Source organism: Coregonus lavaretus, assembly GCF_964263955.1.
Source record: "Coregonus lavaretus genome assembly, chromosome: 13".
Classification (NCBI taxonomy): domain Eukaryota; kingdom Metazoa; phylum Chordata; class Actinopteri; order Salmoniformes; family Salmonidae; genus Coregonus; species Coregonus lavaretus.
Window position 1 is genome coordinate 28917102 of NC_140000.1, and position 21677 is coordinate 28938778.

Consider the following 21677-nt stretch of genomic DNA (forward strand, 5'->3'; position numbering starts at 1 on the left):
CATGGCGTTTGCAACGCCAGGGTTGTGGGTTCGATTCCCATGGGGTATGAAAATTAAAAAGAATAATGTATGCACTAACTGTAAGTCGCTCTGGATAAGAGCGTCTGCTAAATGACGTAAATGTAATAATTGCAGTCTATAATTACAGAGGTCTAACAATGAATGCTTGTTACTATGCTTTATACAAATGTTAAAGTTTCTGATAGCATTCCAACACACCATATTGGTGCTATCCAGGAACCTTGGGACATCCTTACCCTAAACCCTAATCTTGACCCTAACCCTTACCTTAACCATTTTAAATGTCCACTTCAATGGGATAGGGATGTCCCAATGATCCAGGATTGCACGGACCGCACCATATTTTAGCCTGCACAAACAAAGTGTTAGCCAATAGAAAACCGACCACCTCCTTGACATAACTCAGCAATAAAGGGCTCTTGAGTCTGATGCCCTTGCCCAATGGCAAAAACGGTTTCACAAACGATTCACTTTTTTTTAAAATACTTGAAATTGTTAAATCATTTAACGGTGCATTTGACAATGGATCAATTACTTTAACCATCAATTAAACATTTTTAGACACATTAATAAACAGTTACTGTATGGTTAAAATTGTGAAATAGTCATTCATGCTTGCCAAATTGTAAGCTTGGTTGAATAATGGTTTATAAATGCACAAAAAATTATCATAAGACAAACACTTATTCCATCATGTAACCTTGCAAGGGTTTCACTGTTGAGGAACATTCTCACTTTTGGATGGGATGCAATGGTGCAATTATTTATTTATCCCAGAAATTAAGGCATCATGTCAAGATCTGCCCATCACGCTAAAAATAAGGATGACCTCAAACGTGCCCATGTGTTGACACTGACGACATGTGACAGTGCGCAAAGAACAGGGTCAAGAAGATCAGTGTGCAAAATCCAGATATGAAAGATTGCCATGTGTTGTAGGTCAAAAACGTCAACACAGGAGAGAGAAAATAAGTTTTCCATGCAATTTGTTTTGCTATTTTGGATACATGAATTCTGCTTGACGATTTAGCATAGGTAGTTCACTAACGTTAGGTAGCTAGCGTTTGCTAGCTAGCTAACTGTAACTACATAGAAAACCTTAGCTGGCATTTTTGTTTGGCCTACCAACTAAGCTAGCTAGCTAGTTACCATCTACAGAATTTCCATGCAATCTGTTGAGTTTTTGGGATTAGCTAACACGTTAGGTAGCTAGCTAGTTTTCTAACCTTGGCTAGCTAGCAACAGTGAGGGTAAAAAGTATTTGATCCCCTGCTGATTTTGTACGTTTGCCCACTGACAAAGACATGATCAGTCTATAATTTTAATGGTAGGTTTATTTGAACAGTGAGAGACAGAATAACAACAAAAAAATCCAGAAAAATGCATGTCAAAAATGTCATAAATTGATTTGCATTTTAATGAGGGAAATAAGTATTTGACCCCTCTGCAAAACATGACTCAGTACTTGGTGGCAAAACCCTTGTTGGCAATCACAGAGGTCAGACGTTTCTTGTAGTTGGCCACCAGGTTTGCACACATCTCAAGAGGGATTTTGCATAAATGTTTCAACCTCCATGTTTGACGGTGGGGATGGTGTTCTTGGGGTCATAGGCAACATTCCTCCTACTCCAAACATGGCGAGTTGAGTTGATGGCAAAGAGCTCGATTTTGGTCTCATCTGACCCTTTCACCCAGTTCTCCTCTGAATCATTCAGATGTTCATTGGCAAACTTCAGACGGGCCTGTATATGTGCTTTCTTGAGCAGGGGGACCTTGCGGGCGCTGCAGGATTTCAGTCCTTCACAGCGTAGTGTGTTACCAATTGTTTTCTTGGTGTCTATGGTCCCAGCTGCCTTGAGATCATTGACAAGATGCTCCCGTGTAGTTCTGGGCTGATTCCTCACCGTTCTCATGATCATTGCAACTCCACGAGGTGAGATCTTGCATGGAGCCCCAGGCCGAGGAAGATTGACAGGTCTTTTGTGTTTCTTCCATTTGCGAATAATCGCACCAACTGTTGTCACCTTTTCACCAAGCTGTTTGGCGATGGTCTTGTAGCCCATTCCAGCCTTGTATAGGTCTACAATCTTGTCCCTGACATCCTTGGAGAGCTCTTTGGTCTTGGCCATGGTGGAGAGTTTGGAATCTGATTGATTGATTGCTTCTGTGGACAGGTGTCTTTTATACAGGTAACAAGCTGAGATTAGGAGCACTCCCTTTAAGAGTGTGCTCCTAATCTCAGCTCGTTACCTGTATAAAAGACACCTGGGTGCCAGAAATCTTTCTGATTGAGAGGGGGTCAAATACTTATTTCCCTCATTAAAATGCAAATAAATGTATAACATCTATCTCTCACTGTTCAAATAAACCTACCATTAAAATTATAGACTGATCATGTCTTTGTCAGTGGGCAAATGTACAAAATCAGCAGGTGATCAAATACTTTTTTCCCTCACTGTAGCTACCTAAAGCTGGCAATTATGCTATAGTCGCTACTCGCTAGCTAACTAGCTAGCTAATGTTAGCTGGGTTCGTTCTCAGGGTTAGCAAGCACTATTATTGCTAGTGGGATAACACAACAACTAACTAGGTAGCTAGGTAAGCCTAGCTATATGCCTAAACTATATAAATCATGATGATAAGTAGGGGTAATAGAATGTCTATGCTAAATTGTCATATATTCTTCTCTACCACAGATTCCTACAAGATCTCAGACTCCAGGATGGGAAAATAATTACAAGAAAGAAACCGATGAATTAAATTAGCTATCTAGGCCAGTGTTTCCCAATTCCAGTCCTCGAGTACCCCCAACAGTACATATTTTTATTGAAGCCCCTGACAAACGCACCTGATTCAACTTGTCAACTAATCATCAAGCCCTCTATGTTTGAATCAGGGCTACAACAAGCATGTGTACTGTTGGGGATACTCCAGGACTGGAGTTGGGAAACAATGATCTAGGCTACTCAACATACTGTAGGCTACAGATTTATGTTATTAAGTAGGCCTATATCTTTGTTTAATCTACTTAATAAATGTATTAACAATAACAATCCTTATTGTTGTGGTAGGTATTTTCACTTGGTACTGAGTAATAAGTAATTACATAGAAATACACTTAATTTTAACTAGCTAAATCCTGTGTAACACCTATTAATTGCATTGTACTTATGCATATATTACATGTACTCTGTGATGTACTAGTGTGTTTATCCTCCCACTTGGATGGCACTTCTGGAAACTTAAAATAAGGGCCATGTTGTCAGGATGGGTAATGTACTATATACAGTGAATTCATACAAGTATTCAAACCACTTGACATTTTCCTTATTCTAAACTGGATTCAATTGTTTTTCCCCCCTCATCAATCTACACACAATAGCCCATAATGACAAAGCAAAAACAGGATTTTAGAAATGTTGCAAATGTATTAAAAATAAAAAACTGAAATATCACAATTACACAAGTATTCAGACCCTTTAATCAGTACTTTGTTGAAGCACCTTTGGCAGCGATTACAGTCTAAAATATTCTTGGGTATGACGCTACAACCTTGGCACACCTGTATTTGGGGAGTTTCTCCCATTCTTCTCTGCAGATCCTCTCAAGCTCTGTCAGGTTGGATGGAGAGTGTCGCTACACAGCTATTTTCAGGTCTCTCCAGAGATGTTAGATCGGGTTCAAGTCCAGGCTCTGGCTGGGCCACTCAAGGACTTTCAGAAACTTGTCCCGAAGCCAATCCTGCGTTGTCTTGGTTGTGTGCTTAGGGTCGTTGTCCTGTTGGAAGATGAAACTTCACCCCATTCTAAGGTCCTGAGCGCTCTGGAGCAGGTTTTCAGCAGAGGGTGCACCCCCCTTTCCACATTTACGGGACCGCAGTGGAGAAGGTGGAAAACATCAAGTTCCTTGGCATACACATCACCGACAAACTGAAATGGTCCACCCACGCAGACAGTGTGGTGAAGAAGGCGCAACAGAGCCTCTTCAACCTCAGGAGGCTGAAGAAATTTGGCTTATCACCTAAAACCCTCACAAACTTTTACAGATGCCCAATTGAGAGCATCCTGTCGGGCTGTATCACTGCCTGGTACGGCAACTGCACCGCCCACAACCGAGGGCTCTCCAGCGGTTGGTGCAGTCTGCCAAACGTATTACCGGGGGCAAACTACCCGCCCTCCAAGACACATACAGCACCAGATGTCACAGGAAGGCCAAAAAGATCAACCACCCGAGCCACTGACTGTTCACCCCGCTATCATCCAGAAGGCGAGGTCAGTACCGGTGCATCAAAGCTGGGACCGAGAGAATGAAAAACCGCTTCTATCTCAAGGCCATCAGACTGTTAAATAGCCATCACTAGCACATTAGAAGCTGCTGCTGCCTATTGAAATCACTGGCCACTCTAAGAAATGGAACACTAGTCACTTTAATAATGTTTACATATATTGCACTACTCATCTCATATGTATATAATGCATTCTATTCTATAATATTCTTCTGTATCTTAGTCCATGCCGCTCTGTCATTGTTTGTCCATACATGCATATATTCTTAAATCCCATTCCTACTTTTTTGTGTGTATTGGGTATATGTTGTGAAATTGTTAGATATTACTGCACTGTCGGAGCTAGAAGCACAAGCATTTCGCTACACCCGCTATAACATCTGCTAAACACGTGTATGTGACATATAAGATTTGATTTGATCAAGGATCTCTCTGTACTTCGCTCCGTTCATCTTTCCCTCAATCTTGACTGGTCTCACAGTCCCTGCAGCTGAAAAAAATCTCCACAGCATGATGCTGCCACCACCATGCTTCACCGTAGGGATGGTGCCAGGTTTCCTCCAGACGTGATGCTTGACATTCAGGCCAAAGAGTTCCATCTTGGTTTCATCAGACCAGAGAATCTTGTTTCTCATGGTCTGAGAGTCCTTTAGGTGCCTTTTGGCAAACTCCAAGTGGGCTGTCATGTGCCTTTTACGGAGGAGTGGCTTCCGTCTGGCCACTCTACCATAAAGGCCTGATTGGTGGAGTGCTGCAGAGATGGTTATCCTTCTGGAAGGTTCTCCCATCTCCACAGAGGAACTCTGGAGCTCTGTCAGAGTGACCACTGGGTTCTTGGTCATCTCCCTTACCAAGGCCCTTTTCCCCCGATTGCTCAGTTTGTCCGAGCGGCCAGCTCTAGGAAGAGTCTTGGTGGCTCCAAACTTCTTCCATTTAAGAATGACGGAGGCCACTGTGTTCCTGGGTCCTTCAATGGTGCAGAATTTTTTTGGTTCCTATCCCCAGATCTGTGCCTCGACACAATCCTGTCTCGGAGCTCTACGGACAATTCCTTCGTTCTCGTGGCTTGGTTTTTGCTCTGACATGGACTGTCAACTGTGGGATCTTATATAGACAGGTGTGTGCCTTTCCAAATCATGTCCAATCAATTGAATTTACCACAGGTGGACTCAAATCAAGTTGTAGAAACATCTCAAGGATGATCAATGGAAACAGGATGCACCTGAGCTCAATTTCGAGTCTCATAGCAAAGAGTCTGAATACTTATGTAAATAAGGTATTTCTGTTTTTTTATTTTTAATAAATTAGCAAACATTTCTAAAACCAGTTTTCGCGTTGTCATTATGGGGTATTGTGTGTAGATTGATGAGGACATTTTTTTATTTAATACATTTTATGATAAGGCTGTAACGTAACAAAATGTGGAAAAATGGAAGGGGTCTGAATACTTTCCGAATGCACTGGAAGTACCCCTCAAGATACAATTAATTTTATCTAGTTAAATACTGTGTAACACCTAGTAATTACATTGTGCTTATGCAGATATTACATGTAGTCTGTGGTGTACGTGTGGGTTTATCCTCTCAATTGGATGGCAAGGAGGTTCAGGTTGTCATAATGGGTAATGTACATATTTATAATAAATTATATATTTTTTATTATAATCTGGGATGACACATGTATGGTAGACCCCAGTATGTGAGGTTGACTTACAGTACCAGTCAAAAGTTTGGACATACCTACTCATTCCAGGGTTTTTCTTTATTTTTACTATTTTCTACATTGTAGAATAAAAGTGAAGACATCAAAACTATGAAATAACACATATGGAATCATGTAGTAACCAAAAAAGTGTTAAACAAATCAAAATATTATATTTGAGATTCTTCAAAGTAGCCACCATTTGCCTTGATGACAGCTTTGCACACTCTTGCCATTCTCTCAACCAGCTTCATGAGGTAGTCACCTGGAATGCATTTCAATTAACAGGTGTGCCTTCTTAAAAGTTAATTTGTGGAATTTCTTTCTTCTTAATGCATTTGAGCCAATCAGTTGTGTTGTGACAAGGTAGGGGTGGTATACAGAAGATAGCCCTTTTTGGTAAAAGACCAGGTTCGTATTATGGCAAGAACAGCTCAAATAAGCAAAGTGAAACAACAGTCCATCATTAATTTAAGACATGAAGGTCAGTCAATACGGAACATTTCAAGAACTTTGAAAGTTTCTTCAAGTGCAGTTGCAAAAACCATCAAGTGCTATGATGAAACTGGCTCTCATGAGGACAACCACAAGAAAGGAAGACCCAGAGTTACCTCTGCTGCAGAGGATAAGTTCATAAGAGTTACCAGCCTCAGAAATTGCAGCCCAAATAAATGCTTCACTGAGTTCAAGTAACACATCTCAATATCAACTGTTCAGAGGAGACCGCATGAATCAGGCCTTCATGGTTGGATTGCTGCAAAGAAACCACTGCTAAAGGCCCCGTGTAGCTCAGTTGGTAGAGCATGGCGTTTGCAACTCCAGGTTTGTGTGTTCGTTTCCCACGGGGGGCCAGTATGAAGAAAAAAAAATATGTATGCACTCACTTAACTGTAAGTCGCTCTGGATAAGAGCGTCTGCTAAATGACTAAAATGTAAAGGACACCAATAATAAGAAGAGACTTGCCTTGGCCAAGAAACACAAGCAATGGACATTAGACCGGTGTAAATCTGTCCTTTGGTCTGATGAGTCCAAATTTGAGATTTTTGGTTCCAACCGCTGTGTCTTTGTCAGACGCAGAGTAGGTGAACGGATGATCTCCGTATGTGTGGTTCCCACCGTGAAGCATGGAGGAGGAGGTGTGATGGTGTGGGGGGTGCTTTGCTGGTTACACTGTCAGTGATTTGTTTAGAATTCAAGGCACACTTAACCAGCATGGCCACCACATCATTCTGCAGTGATACGCCATCCCATCTGGTTTGCGTTTAGTGGGACAATCATGTATTTTAATGACCCAACACATCTTCAGCCTGTGTAAGGGCTATTTGACCAAGAAGGAGAGTGATGGAGTGCTGCATCAGATGACCTGGCCTCCACAATCCCCTGACCTCAACCCACTAGAGATGGTTTGGGATGAGTTGGACCACAGAGTGAAGGAAAAGCAGCCAACAAGTGCTCAGCATATGTGGGAACTCCTTCAAGACTGTTGGAAAAGCATTTCAGGTGAAGCTGGTTGAGAGAATGCCAAGAGTGTGCAAAGCTGTCATCAAGGCAAATGGTGGCTACTTTGAAGAATCTAAAATATGAAATATATTTGTATTTGTTTAACACTTTTTTGGTTACTACATGATTCCATATGTGTTATTTAATAGTTTTGATGTCTTCACTATTTTTCTACAATGTAGAAAATAGTAAAAAATAAAGACAAACCCTTGAATGAGTAGGTGTGTCCAAACTTTTGACTTGTACTGTATATCTGATCTCTTTTTGTCAACCAGGTTAACCCAGATGGTACACTTTTTGGGAGCAAGTGATATTAACAACATTGAGTGAAGATTTTGAAGAGTGTGCATTCTCAGATAGGTAATTAGAGCCTGATGATCACCCTACTTTTGTAATCTAAGACACCCAGCGCATCTGGCCACAAGAGATTACAAGAGAACCTTGTGACAGTTAATACTGAATTAGATGCAGCTGAGAAGAAACTAAACACAAAATTGGTGAATTTAGTGGAAACTTGCCCATTTGTAACTAGCATGGTAACATGCATTTGCTGTTACACATCTGTAATGACAGACTGCAATTACCACTAGTTACATGTTGTTATTACAGTGTAACTATATTGTTATTTCAATTAACTACAATACTTGTTAGTGTAATTACAGATGTAACTACACTGTAATGAGGACCCATTTAAATTAAGCATTACCCTGTTTTACATTCCCTGAGACCAACCAGAAATGTTTCCTTGACCAAATATCCACAGATTTTTCATAAAACAGCCATACATGTGGTCTCTCGTTTCTGCATCACCAACTTTTGCATGGGGCAAAAGAGTTGGCTTGGTATGCTTCAGTTAGCTCATTCGGTTTTAGTAGTGCTGCTGCCATTGGAGCGTTGCTCCGCCACAATGGTGCCACTCGTTTTGTAAGGTAAGATCAAAGCTGAATCAATGTCTTGGAAGATCACATAATAATTCATTAGTATTCTACATAACAGAACCAAATATAATAGCATAACGTTACTTTTACACCAAAACACCACCTAATTTCTTATGAGATTTTACGATGGATAGTTGATTATTCAAAAAAGAATTCTCATGCAGCCAAAACTTAACGCCACTAGGTAGAATGTGGTTTGATTGAAACAAAATGCATACAGAAAGGCTGTGTAGTTTGTTAACACCATTTGCTCTAATTTACTCACGAAACAGTAATTCAAGAAGATCTAAATGCATATTGCCATGAAACTGATTGAGAACCAATGACTGGCATGCAGATGCAGTTTGGACGTTTTACAGTAAAAAGTGAAGAATTATCATTCACGATTGACAGTGATTCACGAAATTAGGTATGCTTAACTTGGTGTTTGAGGTTCTTAAAAATAAAAACAATTCTTGAGACAATGTGTTTGGACATAGGCAGACGTTGCAATTGGAAGATGCATTTTATTTATCCTCCAAAGGGGGGAGTGCTGCCAACATTTTTATTAATGTAGGAAAGTCCCACAAAATCATCCTGTTATCCCGCATTTGGGTATTTTAAATGTGGTGGTCACCCTACATGGATACCATTTTTATGTCTCTGCGTGCAGTTTGAAGATAATTTAAGTTAGCTTATCATTAGCTTAGCGAAATTACTGGAAGTCTCTGGGTACAGTAGCTATGGAATTGTAATGTGATAGGACGCTCCATACAGCATTAAAGCTTAGCTACTGTAAAGTGTAGCAAGGAATTATTCAACTAACCTGTTCTTGGCGATACTTTCTTCATTCTTAATTTGTGAAAAATGTGTATTGTATACATGTCAGTGTCCAGTTGCAGGTGGTACTACAAAAACCAGAGAAAATTCTGAAAGATATTAAATCCCTACAGTTGGGAAGCAGGCAACTTGGGCAGCGCTCAGCATATAAAATAGCTGATTGGTGATTTGTGGCTGTCAGTGTAAAGCATCTGAAATACGCGTATCGCAATATTTCAAAATACAATTACTGGAAAAACGCAAGAGGAGACAAATAAAAAACTCTAACCGGTCTATAGTTAGACTATCAAATTGATCAACTCCAATAGGCTATTAAGCTAACAGTATCTTATTGGCACTATAGTGGACAGCATATTTGTTTTCGAACAATAATTTCCTCCTCCAGGCTAGATGGAAGTCATATCCTACAAAATGTGTCTCCCCTTTTCATAGGCCTCGATAAGATGGTTGCATTCAAGACAAGGTCATTTTTATTTATCTCAGTTTGTCAACGTCAGCAGAGTAGCCTACCCTGTCATTTTTGTGGTATTAAAAATTCTGCTATTGTCTCCAGTCATGGAGAGTAGTGTCATAGAATTGCATGAAATGTAGTATTTAGTAGTACTCTAAATACCCCAATTCATGTTGATAAGTTCAAAAGAATACAAGATAAAAATTGCTGACACCATTCAAACCAATGAGGGTTCGGAACATTAAAGCCAATTACTATATCTCAGAATCATCTTTTTGCAGATAGAACCATATAGTCCCAAGCTCTCGATAAAACACATTCAAACAATCAAACTGTAGAAAACCTGCACCCCCCCCAGTGGCCGAGTAGGCTACTTTTGCTATTTTATCATAATGTAGGCCTACCAGAGTGGCATACCATCAGAAACAATGGAGAAAAATGCATCCCATACATCAATAAGACTACAGTAGCAGCCAATGTGTGGTGTTCAATGTAGGCCTAAATTCCATGAGACTTTTGAAAAAAACATGCAGGGCTTGAAATTAACCAGTTTATCCACTTGTCCTTTAGACAAGGAGGTGACTGAAAATGTTGTATTGTTTGATGCAATAAACCCCTTTACTTTATATTCCCATACCATTATTACAGAGAATCAGACAAATTATACTACGCTGTTCCTATTGGCTATTTAGCTTATTCAAGAACGTCTCAAAATACAACACTGCCCCTTTAAGACATAAAAAAAAGTTCTTTACCTGACTCACTTTTTAAAGATGGCTAGAAATGCACACATTTTGTATCTTGTAGGATGCAACCACTCCCCCATTGTTGACTAGAAATTAGCTATAACTGTGCTAATAACTCACTAACTAGCAAAGAATATGAAGAAATGTGCACACGTGGCTACATGCAGCTCTCGCTTTGATCTCTCTTTTGGGCTCGTGCGGTGGAGGAGATCTTCGTGGGCTATACTCAGCCTTGTCTCAGGGTAGTAAGTTGGTGGTCTGTTGATATTCCTCTAGTGGTGTGGGGGCTGTGCTTTGGCAAAGTGGGTGGGGTTATATCCTTCCTGGTTGGCCCTGTCCGGGGGTATCGTCGGACGAGGCCACAGTTTCAACATTTCTGCCTGCAGCTATGGAACCCTGACCTGTTCACCGGACGTGCTACCTGGTCCCGGACCTGCTGTTTTCGACTCGCTCTCTCTCTCTCTCTCTCTCTCTCTCTCCCGTACCTGCTGTCTCGATCTCTGAATGCTCGGCTATGAAAAGCCAACTGACATTTACTCCTGAGGTACTGACCTGTTGCACCCTCTACAACCACTGTGATTATTATTTGACCCTGCTGGTCATCTATGAACGTTTGAACATCTTGAAGAACAATCTGGTCTTAATGGCCATGTACTCTTATAATCTCCACCCGGCACAGCCAGAAGAGGACTGGCCACCCCTCAGAGCCTGGTTCCTCTCTAGGTTTCTTCCTACGTTCCTGCCTTTCTAGGGAGTTTTTTCTAGCCACCATGCTTCTACAGCTACATTGCTTGCTGTTTGGGGTTTTAGGCTGGTTTCTGCATAGCACTTTGTGATATCTGCTGATGTAAACAGGGCTTTCTAAATCAATTTGATTGATTGAAAACAAGCGCATCTACTCAAGACCACTCATACCGTAGCCTAAACACAGTCCAGTTCAAAGTGAATGGCACAGATCCATATATGGCAGTGGCTATTTGCATAATAGGCCAACTGCAGTTCTGATTGGTTATGGCGCACCGGTCTGTGTAGAATACCAGCCTGGGCTGTGCCTGTCAATGCAATAGAATCCTACTCCAATGCGCTCTGCCTACAAAAAATTATCTTGCACAGTTAATTTTGCATACCAAGTCTTGCATAGTTCGTTTTGTTTCGGTATATTACATTGATTTGAAAGTGGCTAATATTGCTTTGATTCGATCACATTTCCCACAGTAGAGCGAAATGTTGATAGTGTTATCTAAAGGGGAAAACTCAAGAAAGGTGAGTGGAGTTCAATCTCGTGCTTCTCTGCGCAGGTGGATATTTTTTATGCGCTGCAGTCTAAGGTGAGTACAGCGAGGTAAGCTAAGCTAGCTTTGCTATGGAGAGAACTACGTTTTGAAGTTGAGGACTTCTCCCCTCCTGACTGACTCACCATCTCAAGATGGTCAGCTAATTTATTTATATGTGTAGGCTAAAGCCTGTGCTGACCTTGTGTTTAGCCAAGCTGACAGCAGCTAGCTAGCATAGCTCGGCGATAGCTGCAGCTGGCTATCCTATCTAGAAGATATTTCTCTGTCAAATCAGTTATGGCAAGATCACAAGAGCCTGTGTCTGGAATGTATTTCATAAGACACTTGCGCTACAACGCCTCGCTACGAAAGTAGCTTTGCAACTCAGTTTCAAAGTTTCATCATGTCATGTAAATACATGTTACCATGGAAATTATATCTACTACTGCAAGTTGAATGCCTGCGGTCATCAGTCAGCTAAACTGTCATACAATCACTTTTGCATGTGAAAACACAGACTCCTACTCATCACTCCACATGCCTTATATCACTTTTGTTTTGAGCCGATTTCGCCGTCGGCCAGAGCGGGGCACCTGGCTCACGCCCGGGAGGCAGCCCGGTTCCAAAATGTAAAACAATCACTTTTCACCCGGTTCAAACTCCTCCCACCGGGGTAACCCGGGGCCAGATGAACGAACCTCATCATTGGCAAAAGTGGGCATGTAAGTAATCCATACCCAACCCTCAAGTAAGTCACGACGAACTCACTTACAAAACTCCATTTTGGACGAGACTGACTTTATGACCAATATTATCCTATTTACACTTTGTAGTTAATTTTGACAGTAGAATTAATGTTTCTGACTCATATCGATGCGACATAGGCTGTTTAAAACCAGAGAAGTTGCTTCTAAGGGGCAGTTGACCTTTAATGTTTGTGGCAAACTACACTCAAAAAGCTGTATTGCTGCCACCTACTGTGCAGGATGAAAACAAAAATATCCTAAAAATGGGAACATTGTGGGGTTGGGGGGAAAATATATCCATACAGACTACCCAAAAAAAAGAATAAAAAAACATCCTATTTCTTCTGTTAAAACAAAACTGCCAAATCTAATCCCTACTCAGGCTCAGGAGCCTGGGAAGGTGGAACATCTTCCATTGCCAAAACCCCTTGCAGATCTTCCGCTGTAAACTCCTGAAGTCCCAAATACTTTTCAGCTGCAGCCACAGTGATGTACAACTTCTTCGATTTCTTTGATACCTGTGACGTAGAGTTAATAACAGTTAAAATGAATGCTACAGAATCCACCTTTTTAACAAACACCGTAGCCGGTTGTCTTGCTTGACACATTCACGGGTTGTGGTGCATCCGCAACCCGTGAACTTGCTTTCTCAACTCTCACTTGCTTTCTCACCTCTTTTGGTTGCCTCCGCATAGAACATCCAATGGACCGTCCTAACTTTCGTCACCTCAACTTCTTTCACCCTTACATGGCACTTCAAGAACTCTGGATCATGATCTCTACCACAATTGCAGAACTGACCTTCTTCACTCCAATCCTCATTATACATATTTCATCTGCACACATTTGCAACATGGCCAAATCCTTTACAGTTTTTACATTGTAGTATTTTGGGGATTCATGGTCTTACTTTGTACCTTACATACAATAGCTTTACATGTGTAGGGAGGTGTTATTTGGTCAGGCAACGGGAAGAAAGTCGTCTCTCCAAATGCCTGATAACAAAACATAGGACAAGCCATAGAGTTGGATAGAGGGCTCACGTTGACACACTCCAGCACAGTAGGTGGTGGTATGCACCTTATCAGTTTATTTACAAACTGTCAATACGCTCATAGAAGTAGTAGAAGAAGAAATTGTCTACTTAAAAATGGATAGTCCTCAATGGTGCTGGCCATGCTATCACAGAAGCGGCCATTGCAAAGATATGAGATGAGCTCTCTAGTACATCTCTATGGGGCAAGAAGGACATGAACTGGCCAATGAAATCCTTCCACATTGTGGGGCTTCCAACTCCTACCTGCTACACTAATATGAACGCCGTAGAAACGTATTCTGTGGAATCCAGAGAGGCTTACAGGTCTGAGTTATGGGAACTTTTCACCAGTACTGTACAGAACACACCTTTAGGCTGTAACTGGGGCCCTGCGAGCGTTCAGTGTTGTTCTCTCTATGAAAGCATGACCACCAGTGTGCCCAGGTGATGAATGGCCAACAGTGGATAAAGTACATAGCAATAACCTCCAGGCAACCCACAGCACGCCCGGGCACAGGCCGGCCGGCCCATTTATCATTCAATTGTCAGAGGATTTTATCAAGTGTGTTTTCTCCAGCGCATTTTGATTTATTTTACAATTTATTACAGTCACTCCAAGTCAGCATTTGCCAAATGTAATGGCTATTCAGAGGAGAGAGGGCTGAGGAAGCACTCACCAAGCACATACAACAAAGTGCCAACAATGCTATCTCACTAGGGCTGTGTCTGAAAATACTACAAGCTGTCAAATCCTTGCATCCTCCATCCTTGTTTCCCCAATTCCTCACCTACCTCTAAAAGCACATTGGAAGAACGGATCCAAGGTCCCTCTCTCAGACCTCCTCCTCCAATGAGCTATGAGCAGAAGGCGAGGAATTGAGGAAACAAGGATGGAGGAGGCAAGGATTTGACAGTTAGTAACATTTTCAGACCCAGCCTGGGTATCGTCACATCAGAGATATTGATTAACATTAAATTGTGGAGAGGGTGGCAAAAAACCCTGCACAGCACTGTGGGGCTAGGAACAGTCCTTAGCACATAAAGTCGAGCGCTCTCCACTATTCAACGCTCTCCACGTGCAGGCTCTCTTTAATACACACGCACCTCTCTGTCTCCAAAAAACACATGTTTATTTCCGTCAACCTAGCTAATTGTTAATAATTTCCTTTTTAATTGCTGTAGTTTGCCTGGCCTCTCAATCGGCAGAGGCAGCCCACCCACAGATCTATGTGGCATTAATGTGGTGTTCAGTCTCATGTGTTCAGTCTTGCAGCAGTTGCTTGTTCCCGGGCAGCCTCTGAGCACCACTGAGCTCTGCGTGGAGCAGCTCTTAAGGGACATTACCGGGTCCACCTCTCGGAGCGTAATATGTATGCTGCTCATCTTCAGAGGCGGGGGGCCTGGTTCTCTGTCTTGCCCAACTCTGGTATTTCTCTCTGGGTGCTTGGCAGCACCCATGTGGGGGTGACGTTGATTGATGATGCCCCCCAGTTTAACACGCTGTGGAAGCGCTGTGGAAATACTGTGGAAACACAGCGGCAGCCGGGGTCCAAAGCTACACGGCTCACTGGGCAGATACACAAACCGTAGCTCTCAAGGAAGTTTTGCCACCGAAATAAATATATATGTCAGTATGCTACATGCACGAGGGATGTGCCAGCATCTTTAAGCATAAAGATTATTCCCACTGAATAATCAGAGATGGCTCTCATGTCAGGGGATTGGAAGATGGAAATGTGTCTAATATTTCGAGAAACTGCACTCAGGGTTTCCCAGACATAATATGTATTTAAACATTATTTCACATAACTTGACTTTTCAAATCTCAATTTGTATGCATGAGCATTTCATTATTAATAGGAACAGAGTTTGAGACCATTACTTTATCACTCAGTGCTCATACAATAATGTTTTGTACCGTGTCCAAATAATTTGCATGTCAGATTATCACTTGTTCATTTCGGGGTAGTGTGGAAGAAACCGCCATTTTATTTCCCCAGTTTGATAACTTTAATTAATCTTATCGGGGCTCATAAGAATGTAGATATGAGTAAGTTAAATGTTACAAAGTAATTTCCATGTGGATGAGAGAAGGAGGGTAAAGGAGGAAGTTATTTGTCGATCTGGTGAAGTGGGAGGAAGTTCTGTTCAATTGGATTTTGATGTTCCCTGTTGCCATGACACCCAGATCCTGTCTTTTTCACATGAATTTGTGTGTGTGTGTGTGTGTGTGTGTGTGTGTGTGTGTGTGTGTGTGTGTGTGTGTGTGTGTGGACGTGTTTAACTATTCTTGTGGGTCCCCACAAGAATAGTAAACAAACAACAATTTGACCAACTGGGGACATTTTGTTAGTCCCCACGAGGTCAAATGCTATTTCTAGGGGGTTAAGGTTAGAATTAGTGTTAGGGTTACAGTTACGTTAAGGGTTAGTGTTAGGAGCTAGGGTTAGTTTTAGGGTTAGGGTTAAAGTTAGGTTTTTGGGTTAAGGTTAGGGTTAGGGTTAAGGTTAGAGTAAGGATACGAGTACGGGTTAGGGTTAGGGTTAGGGAAAATAGGATTTTGAATGGGACTGAATTACGTGTCCCCACAGGTAGCTTATTGGGTAAAAGCGTTGTGCCAGTAACCGAAAGGTCGCTGGTTCTAATCCCCGAGCCGACTAGGTGAAAAATCTGTCGATGTGCCCTTAAGCAAGGCACTTAACCCTAATTGCTCCTGTAAGTCGCTCTGGATAAGAGCGTCTGCTAAATGACGTAAATGTAAATGTTAGCTGTACAAGACTGCGTGTGTGTGTGTGTGCGTGGATGGGAAATAATTATCAGATGCAGGAAATTAGGTCCTAAGAGAGGAGCAGTCTGCAATAGGGTAGTAGCCAGCAATATTGATTGAGGGAAATGAATCAGGTTTGGTCTTCATTTGTCACAATGGGCCTAGGCTGCAGCTGGTTAAGTGGCCACAGACCCACTCACCAGCATCAAGTAAATTCCGATCAAAGAGACATCAAGTGCATGTGTAATGAATGGTTTTCAAGTCCATCTATATCTCAATCTGCTTTCATGCTTTTGAAGCCCATGTCAAATCGCTAGCTAGTTATCTGTGTGATGTGCTCTAGTAGCAACCCTGAAGTCTAGAAGTACTGCCACCCCAAACCCAGAAACCCCTTGGTTTCTCTGGTCAGTGGTATTGATGGTACTCTCGAGTGCTAAGTGTTATGCAGAGGGTCCTAACTCAGGTTGGGACATGGCTGGAACCTACACTATGATGTACTGTATGTCTGTGTCATGTCCATACTTAGAGCTGGGCAAGAAACGTCCGCTAAACTTTGCGCTATGTCCTGTGGTATGGAAATGTAAAGTAATAATAAGGTAAACCTGGGGTGTATTTACTAGGAACCTAACAACGGAAACAGGATGAAACGGGGAGGTACCTACCTGAATTTGTGCAATAGAAACTCTTGTTTTCATCGCTTCCCATTGCAAAACATTTACCACGACACATTGTTTAGCATTTTGTGCTTTCCAGAAGAAAGGAACAACAAACAAATAAATAAACTAACAAATTAAGAACAACAAAGGTAAAATAATCTTCGGTTCACATTTGATGTACATGCATACGTTTTGAACTAATGAATACACCCCCAGCTAAATCCACACTACCCGTATATCCCTGTATGACAATTGGTGAATAAATAAGAGCCTGGGGCTGGAAAGGATCACAGTGACCTATCGGTTTTGTCTGGTAAAATTACATGTATTACGATAAGAGATGCCATAATTCTAGGTTTGATCATTACTCTGCGGTAAATAGTATAGTGAATCATCCGATTGACAAATACTGTAACACCTTCATCATTGTAGCACTGATAGATCTGTGACTCACAGACAGACAGACTGGGTTGTGGCAGATTATGAACAATGCTACATGACATCACAAACAGTATACCTTATGGGCACACTGATCATTTTCCTAATTTCAACATTTTCAATGTTGTGTTTTTTTTGTTGCAACTTTATGATAGCTTCATTTAGATTTTATGTCACAGTGGTTAAATATTTGTATTTTTTTTTATATCTGGTATGCTATTATTCCATGAACACACTAATACTTACTAATCCCTCAGCAGCCTGGTGCATTGAAGAGCATGCTAGAAGTGTTGTAGCCACACCAAGACGAGGGGTTATTAATGAAGGCAACTGCCATCACTGAATGATTTCCCACACCGAAAACCATGTTTGAATTAATTGCGGGGCTTAAGTCAACTGGCTACAGCAAGAGAGCTGTTAGTCTATAAATCCAGTTGTTTGCCAGGAATATTAAATAGGACACAAGGCAAGATTAACTGTCCATCCTCAGCAATAACAAATGAGTGTTACTGTGAACACAAATATTGACATAGGGTAGCTCTGGTGAGCTCTTGGAGCTGGGCAGTGACTCCTTGGAGTGCACATCTTGGCCACATCATGGTGAGCATGCACAGGCATGTCTGATGATTTCAGTAGTGATGCATTCACAGTGGGCTCCCTTAAAAGCACTTTATCATGGCAAAATACCCAATAAAGCTTTATCTATCCACAGACAATTTACCGTACTGTTCATGGAATACTGTTTATTTCACCATCAATCAATTGATATCATCAGACACTATCTACAGTATATCTATGAAAGAACTGTTACATGTGATCGATTTGAACTAGATTTTTCAGAATGATGTAGCAAAGGAGTCGAATAAAGCACACCATCACTGTAATTTTGTGTTCCATGATTTGTTTCTTGCACTGCTATAAAAAAATAGTGCTATAAAAAAAGGGTTCAATGGTTCACTTCATATATGGCCCTCAAAAGGGTTCTATATAGAACTGCAAAGTACCCTTATTTTTAGCAGTGAAGGCAAGGGGATCAGATAACGCACTGTGATTTTGTATTCCACAATTTGTTTCCAAAAGACTGAAAATTCAGAGAGAATAAGATAAGACAGCAGCCGAGTCCCCAAAACGAAGGCAAGATGAAGAAGCACCTCCATGTTTATCAAAGCAACACTTAAATCATATGACTGTGCTGAACCAAAATCTAGAGCATCCAAATTTAGCAATGCGACGTTCGGGGTTAATCAGGCACGGTGCAATACAGACAGTCCAACATCTGTTCAAGAAGAGAGAGAGCGAGCAGCTTCCTAGGAAAATGTATTTTCTCTACAAATAAAAGGAGGGAAACTGTGAAATTACTTTGCAATCTCTGTCTGGAGAAGAAACAATCATTCATTTTTGGTCAGAGCTAACAATAATGGTAAATAAAACCAATAAAGAAGTTGTTTTGAGACAGACTTACTGTGACACGACGTCTCACACAGGATGCAATACATTAGAACCCATTATTTCTCATATCCCTCATATCCACTTTGCAGAGTATTCAGAGAATATACAGATAAATCTGAACATAATTGTATTTTGTGAAAATGCTCTGTTATGCAGACAGGCAATATTTGTTACAGTTGTCAGTTTGCGAGACAGCGTACCATACTGACAGTGCTACTCTTCATTATAATGCAGTCAAGTACACTGTTGCTGAGTGATGAAAGGGCCTATGGCTGCTTGTTTCAGAAGTCTCTAGTCAAGATATTAAAGATGTTTGTCTGCTGCCTGGAAAGGAACTCAAATATTAGTATTAGGGCTCACCTCAAATCGGTCGAACACATAAAATAGTAACTCAAAGTGAGGCACGGTTTTGAATGCTATTACCGACATTGATATACCATACCTCCATCTCCATTTAACATTTTAGTAATTTAGCAGACACTTTTATCCAGAGTGACTTACAGGAGCAATTAGGCTTAAGTGCCTTGCTCAAGGGCATACATGCATATCGCACATAGAGTGGGGAGAACAAGTATTTGATACACTGCCGATTTTGCAGGTTTTCCTACTTACAAAGCATGTAGAGGTCTGTAAATCACATTGTATGATTTTTAAGTAATTCATTTGCATTTTATTGCATGACATAAGTATTTGATACATCAGAAAAGCAGAACTTAATATTTGGTACAGAAACCTTTGTTTGCAATTACAGAGATCATACGTTTCCTGTAGGTCTTGACCAGGTTTGCACACACTGCAGCAGGGATTTTGGCCCACTCCTCCATACAGACCTTCTCCAGATCCTTCAGGTTTCGGGGCTGTCGCTGGGCAATACAGACTTTCAGCTCCCTCCAAAGATGTTCTATTGGGTTCAGGTCTGGAGACTGGCTAGGCCACTCCAGGACCTTGAGATGCTTCTTACGGAGCCACTCCTTAGTTGCCCTGGCCCCTGGCTGTGTGTTTCGGGTCGTTGTCATGCTGGAAGACCCAGCCACGACCCATCTTCAATGCTCTTACTGAGGGAAGGAGGTTGTTGGCCAAGATCTCGCGATACATGGCCCCATCCATCCTCCCCTCAATACGGTGCAGTCGTCCTGTCCCCTTTGCAAAAAGCATCCCCAAAAAGCTCTATTTTTGTCTCATCAGACCACATGACCTTCTCCCATTCCTCCTCTGGATCATCCAGATGGTCATTGGCAAACTTCAGACGGGCCTGGACATGCGCTGGCTTGAGCAGGGGGACCTTGCGTGCGCTGCAGGATTTTAATCCATGACGGCGTAGTGTGTTACTAATGGTTTTCTTTGAGACTGTGGTCCCAGCTCTCTTCAGGTCATTGACCAGGTCCTGCCGTGTAGTTCTGGGATGATCCCTCACCTTCCTCATGATCATTGATGCCCCACGAGGTGAGATCTTGCATGGAGCCCCAGACCGAGGGTGATTGACCGTCATCTTGAACTTCTTCCATTTTCTAATAATTGCGCCAACAGTTGTTGCCTTCTCACCAAGCTGCTTGCCTATTGTCCTGTAGCCCATCCCAGCCTTGTGCAGGTCTACAATTTTATCCCTGATGTCCTTACACAGCTCTCTGGTCTTGGCCATTGTGGAGAGGTTGGAGTCTGTGGAGTGTGTGGACAGGTGTCTTTTATACAGGTAACGAGTTCAAACAGGTGCAGTTAATACAGGTAATGAGTGGAGAACAGGAGGGCTTCTTAAAGAAAAACTAACAGGTCTGTGAGAGCCGGAATTCTTACTGGTTGGTAGGTGATCAAATACTTATGTCATGCAATAAAATGCAAATTAATTACTTAAAAATCATACAATGTGATTTTCTGGATTTTTGTTTTAGATTCAGTCTCTCACAGTTGAAGTGTACCTATGATAAAAATTACAGACCTCTACATGCTTTGTAAGTAGGAAAACCTGCAAAATCGGCAGTGTATCAAATACTTGTTCTCCCCACTGTACAAGCATGCTCACACACACACACACACTGAAGGTACTTTTTAAAGAAGTTTTTCCAAGAACACTTGTGGATTGGTTACCCCTTGAACCATTCTCTCTGTGCCCTTTCACAAGAAGAATAAGAAACGTTAAGAAAAGTGAAGAGAGAAAGAGTTCACTCTTAAACACAACAGGATCGTCTGGGATAATCCAACCGTATTCTTCACTAATGTGTCTTAACTTTTACTCTTTGGCTTGCAGGACTGAAACAATAGGTATGGACAGAAAGAGGGAATTTGGACGAGGAGAAGAGAGAAGACTAGGAGGCAGCTACCTCGGGGAACAATGGCATTGTGAATGATTGATGAGAGAGACAGGGCTGTTGGTGAGTTTAGCAGTGTGGAAAAACACACTGGATCACACTACTGTCCTTTAAATGTCTAGTTGGTTTGTATGGCCTTTTTTGGCCTGTACATCCAATGGTTTATAATGAGCAATGCTACTGGAGAATCAATCAATCAATAGATGCACACACACACTACATGCTAATGTTTTTAAATGTATGTCAACTGTAAAGTCTTTTGTCTGTAATGTATTTTTCGTTATGTGTCGGAACCCCAGTAAGACTAGCTGTCGCCATTGGTGTCGGCTAATGGGGAGCCTAATAAATCGAATCGAATCAATCATCTTTATCGTCCCAATTGGGACATTTGTAATCTTAGAGTCAAACGGTTTTCAGACGTCCGATACCCCCATCTCCTTCTCTCCCTCTTTTCTCTTTCTCTCTTGTTCCCTCCATTTCTGTCATCCCTCCCACATTTCCTTGTCTTGCTGTCTGCACCAATCTGTTTCTCTCACAATGTCCTGC

The 21677-nt window shown here is 41.6% G+C and overlaps 1 protein-coding gene across 1 annotated transcript in view; it reads left to right on the forward strand.

Annotated features, from left to right (window-relative positions):
* The window catches only part of LOC311140011 (endoribonuclease ZC3H12A-like), a gene marked incomplete at its 5' end in the record, with an annotated part of 86778 nt that overhangs the window by 56945 nt on the left and 8156 nt on the right, over positions 1–21677 (forward strand). The window contains one exon of the mRNA XM_084174985.1: positions 14784–14881. Coding sequence (XP_084031111.1) covers positions 14784–14881 — 98 coding nt within the window. The remainder of the gene's footprint in view (positions 1–14783; positions 14882–21677) is intronic.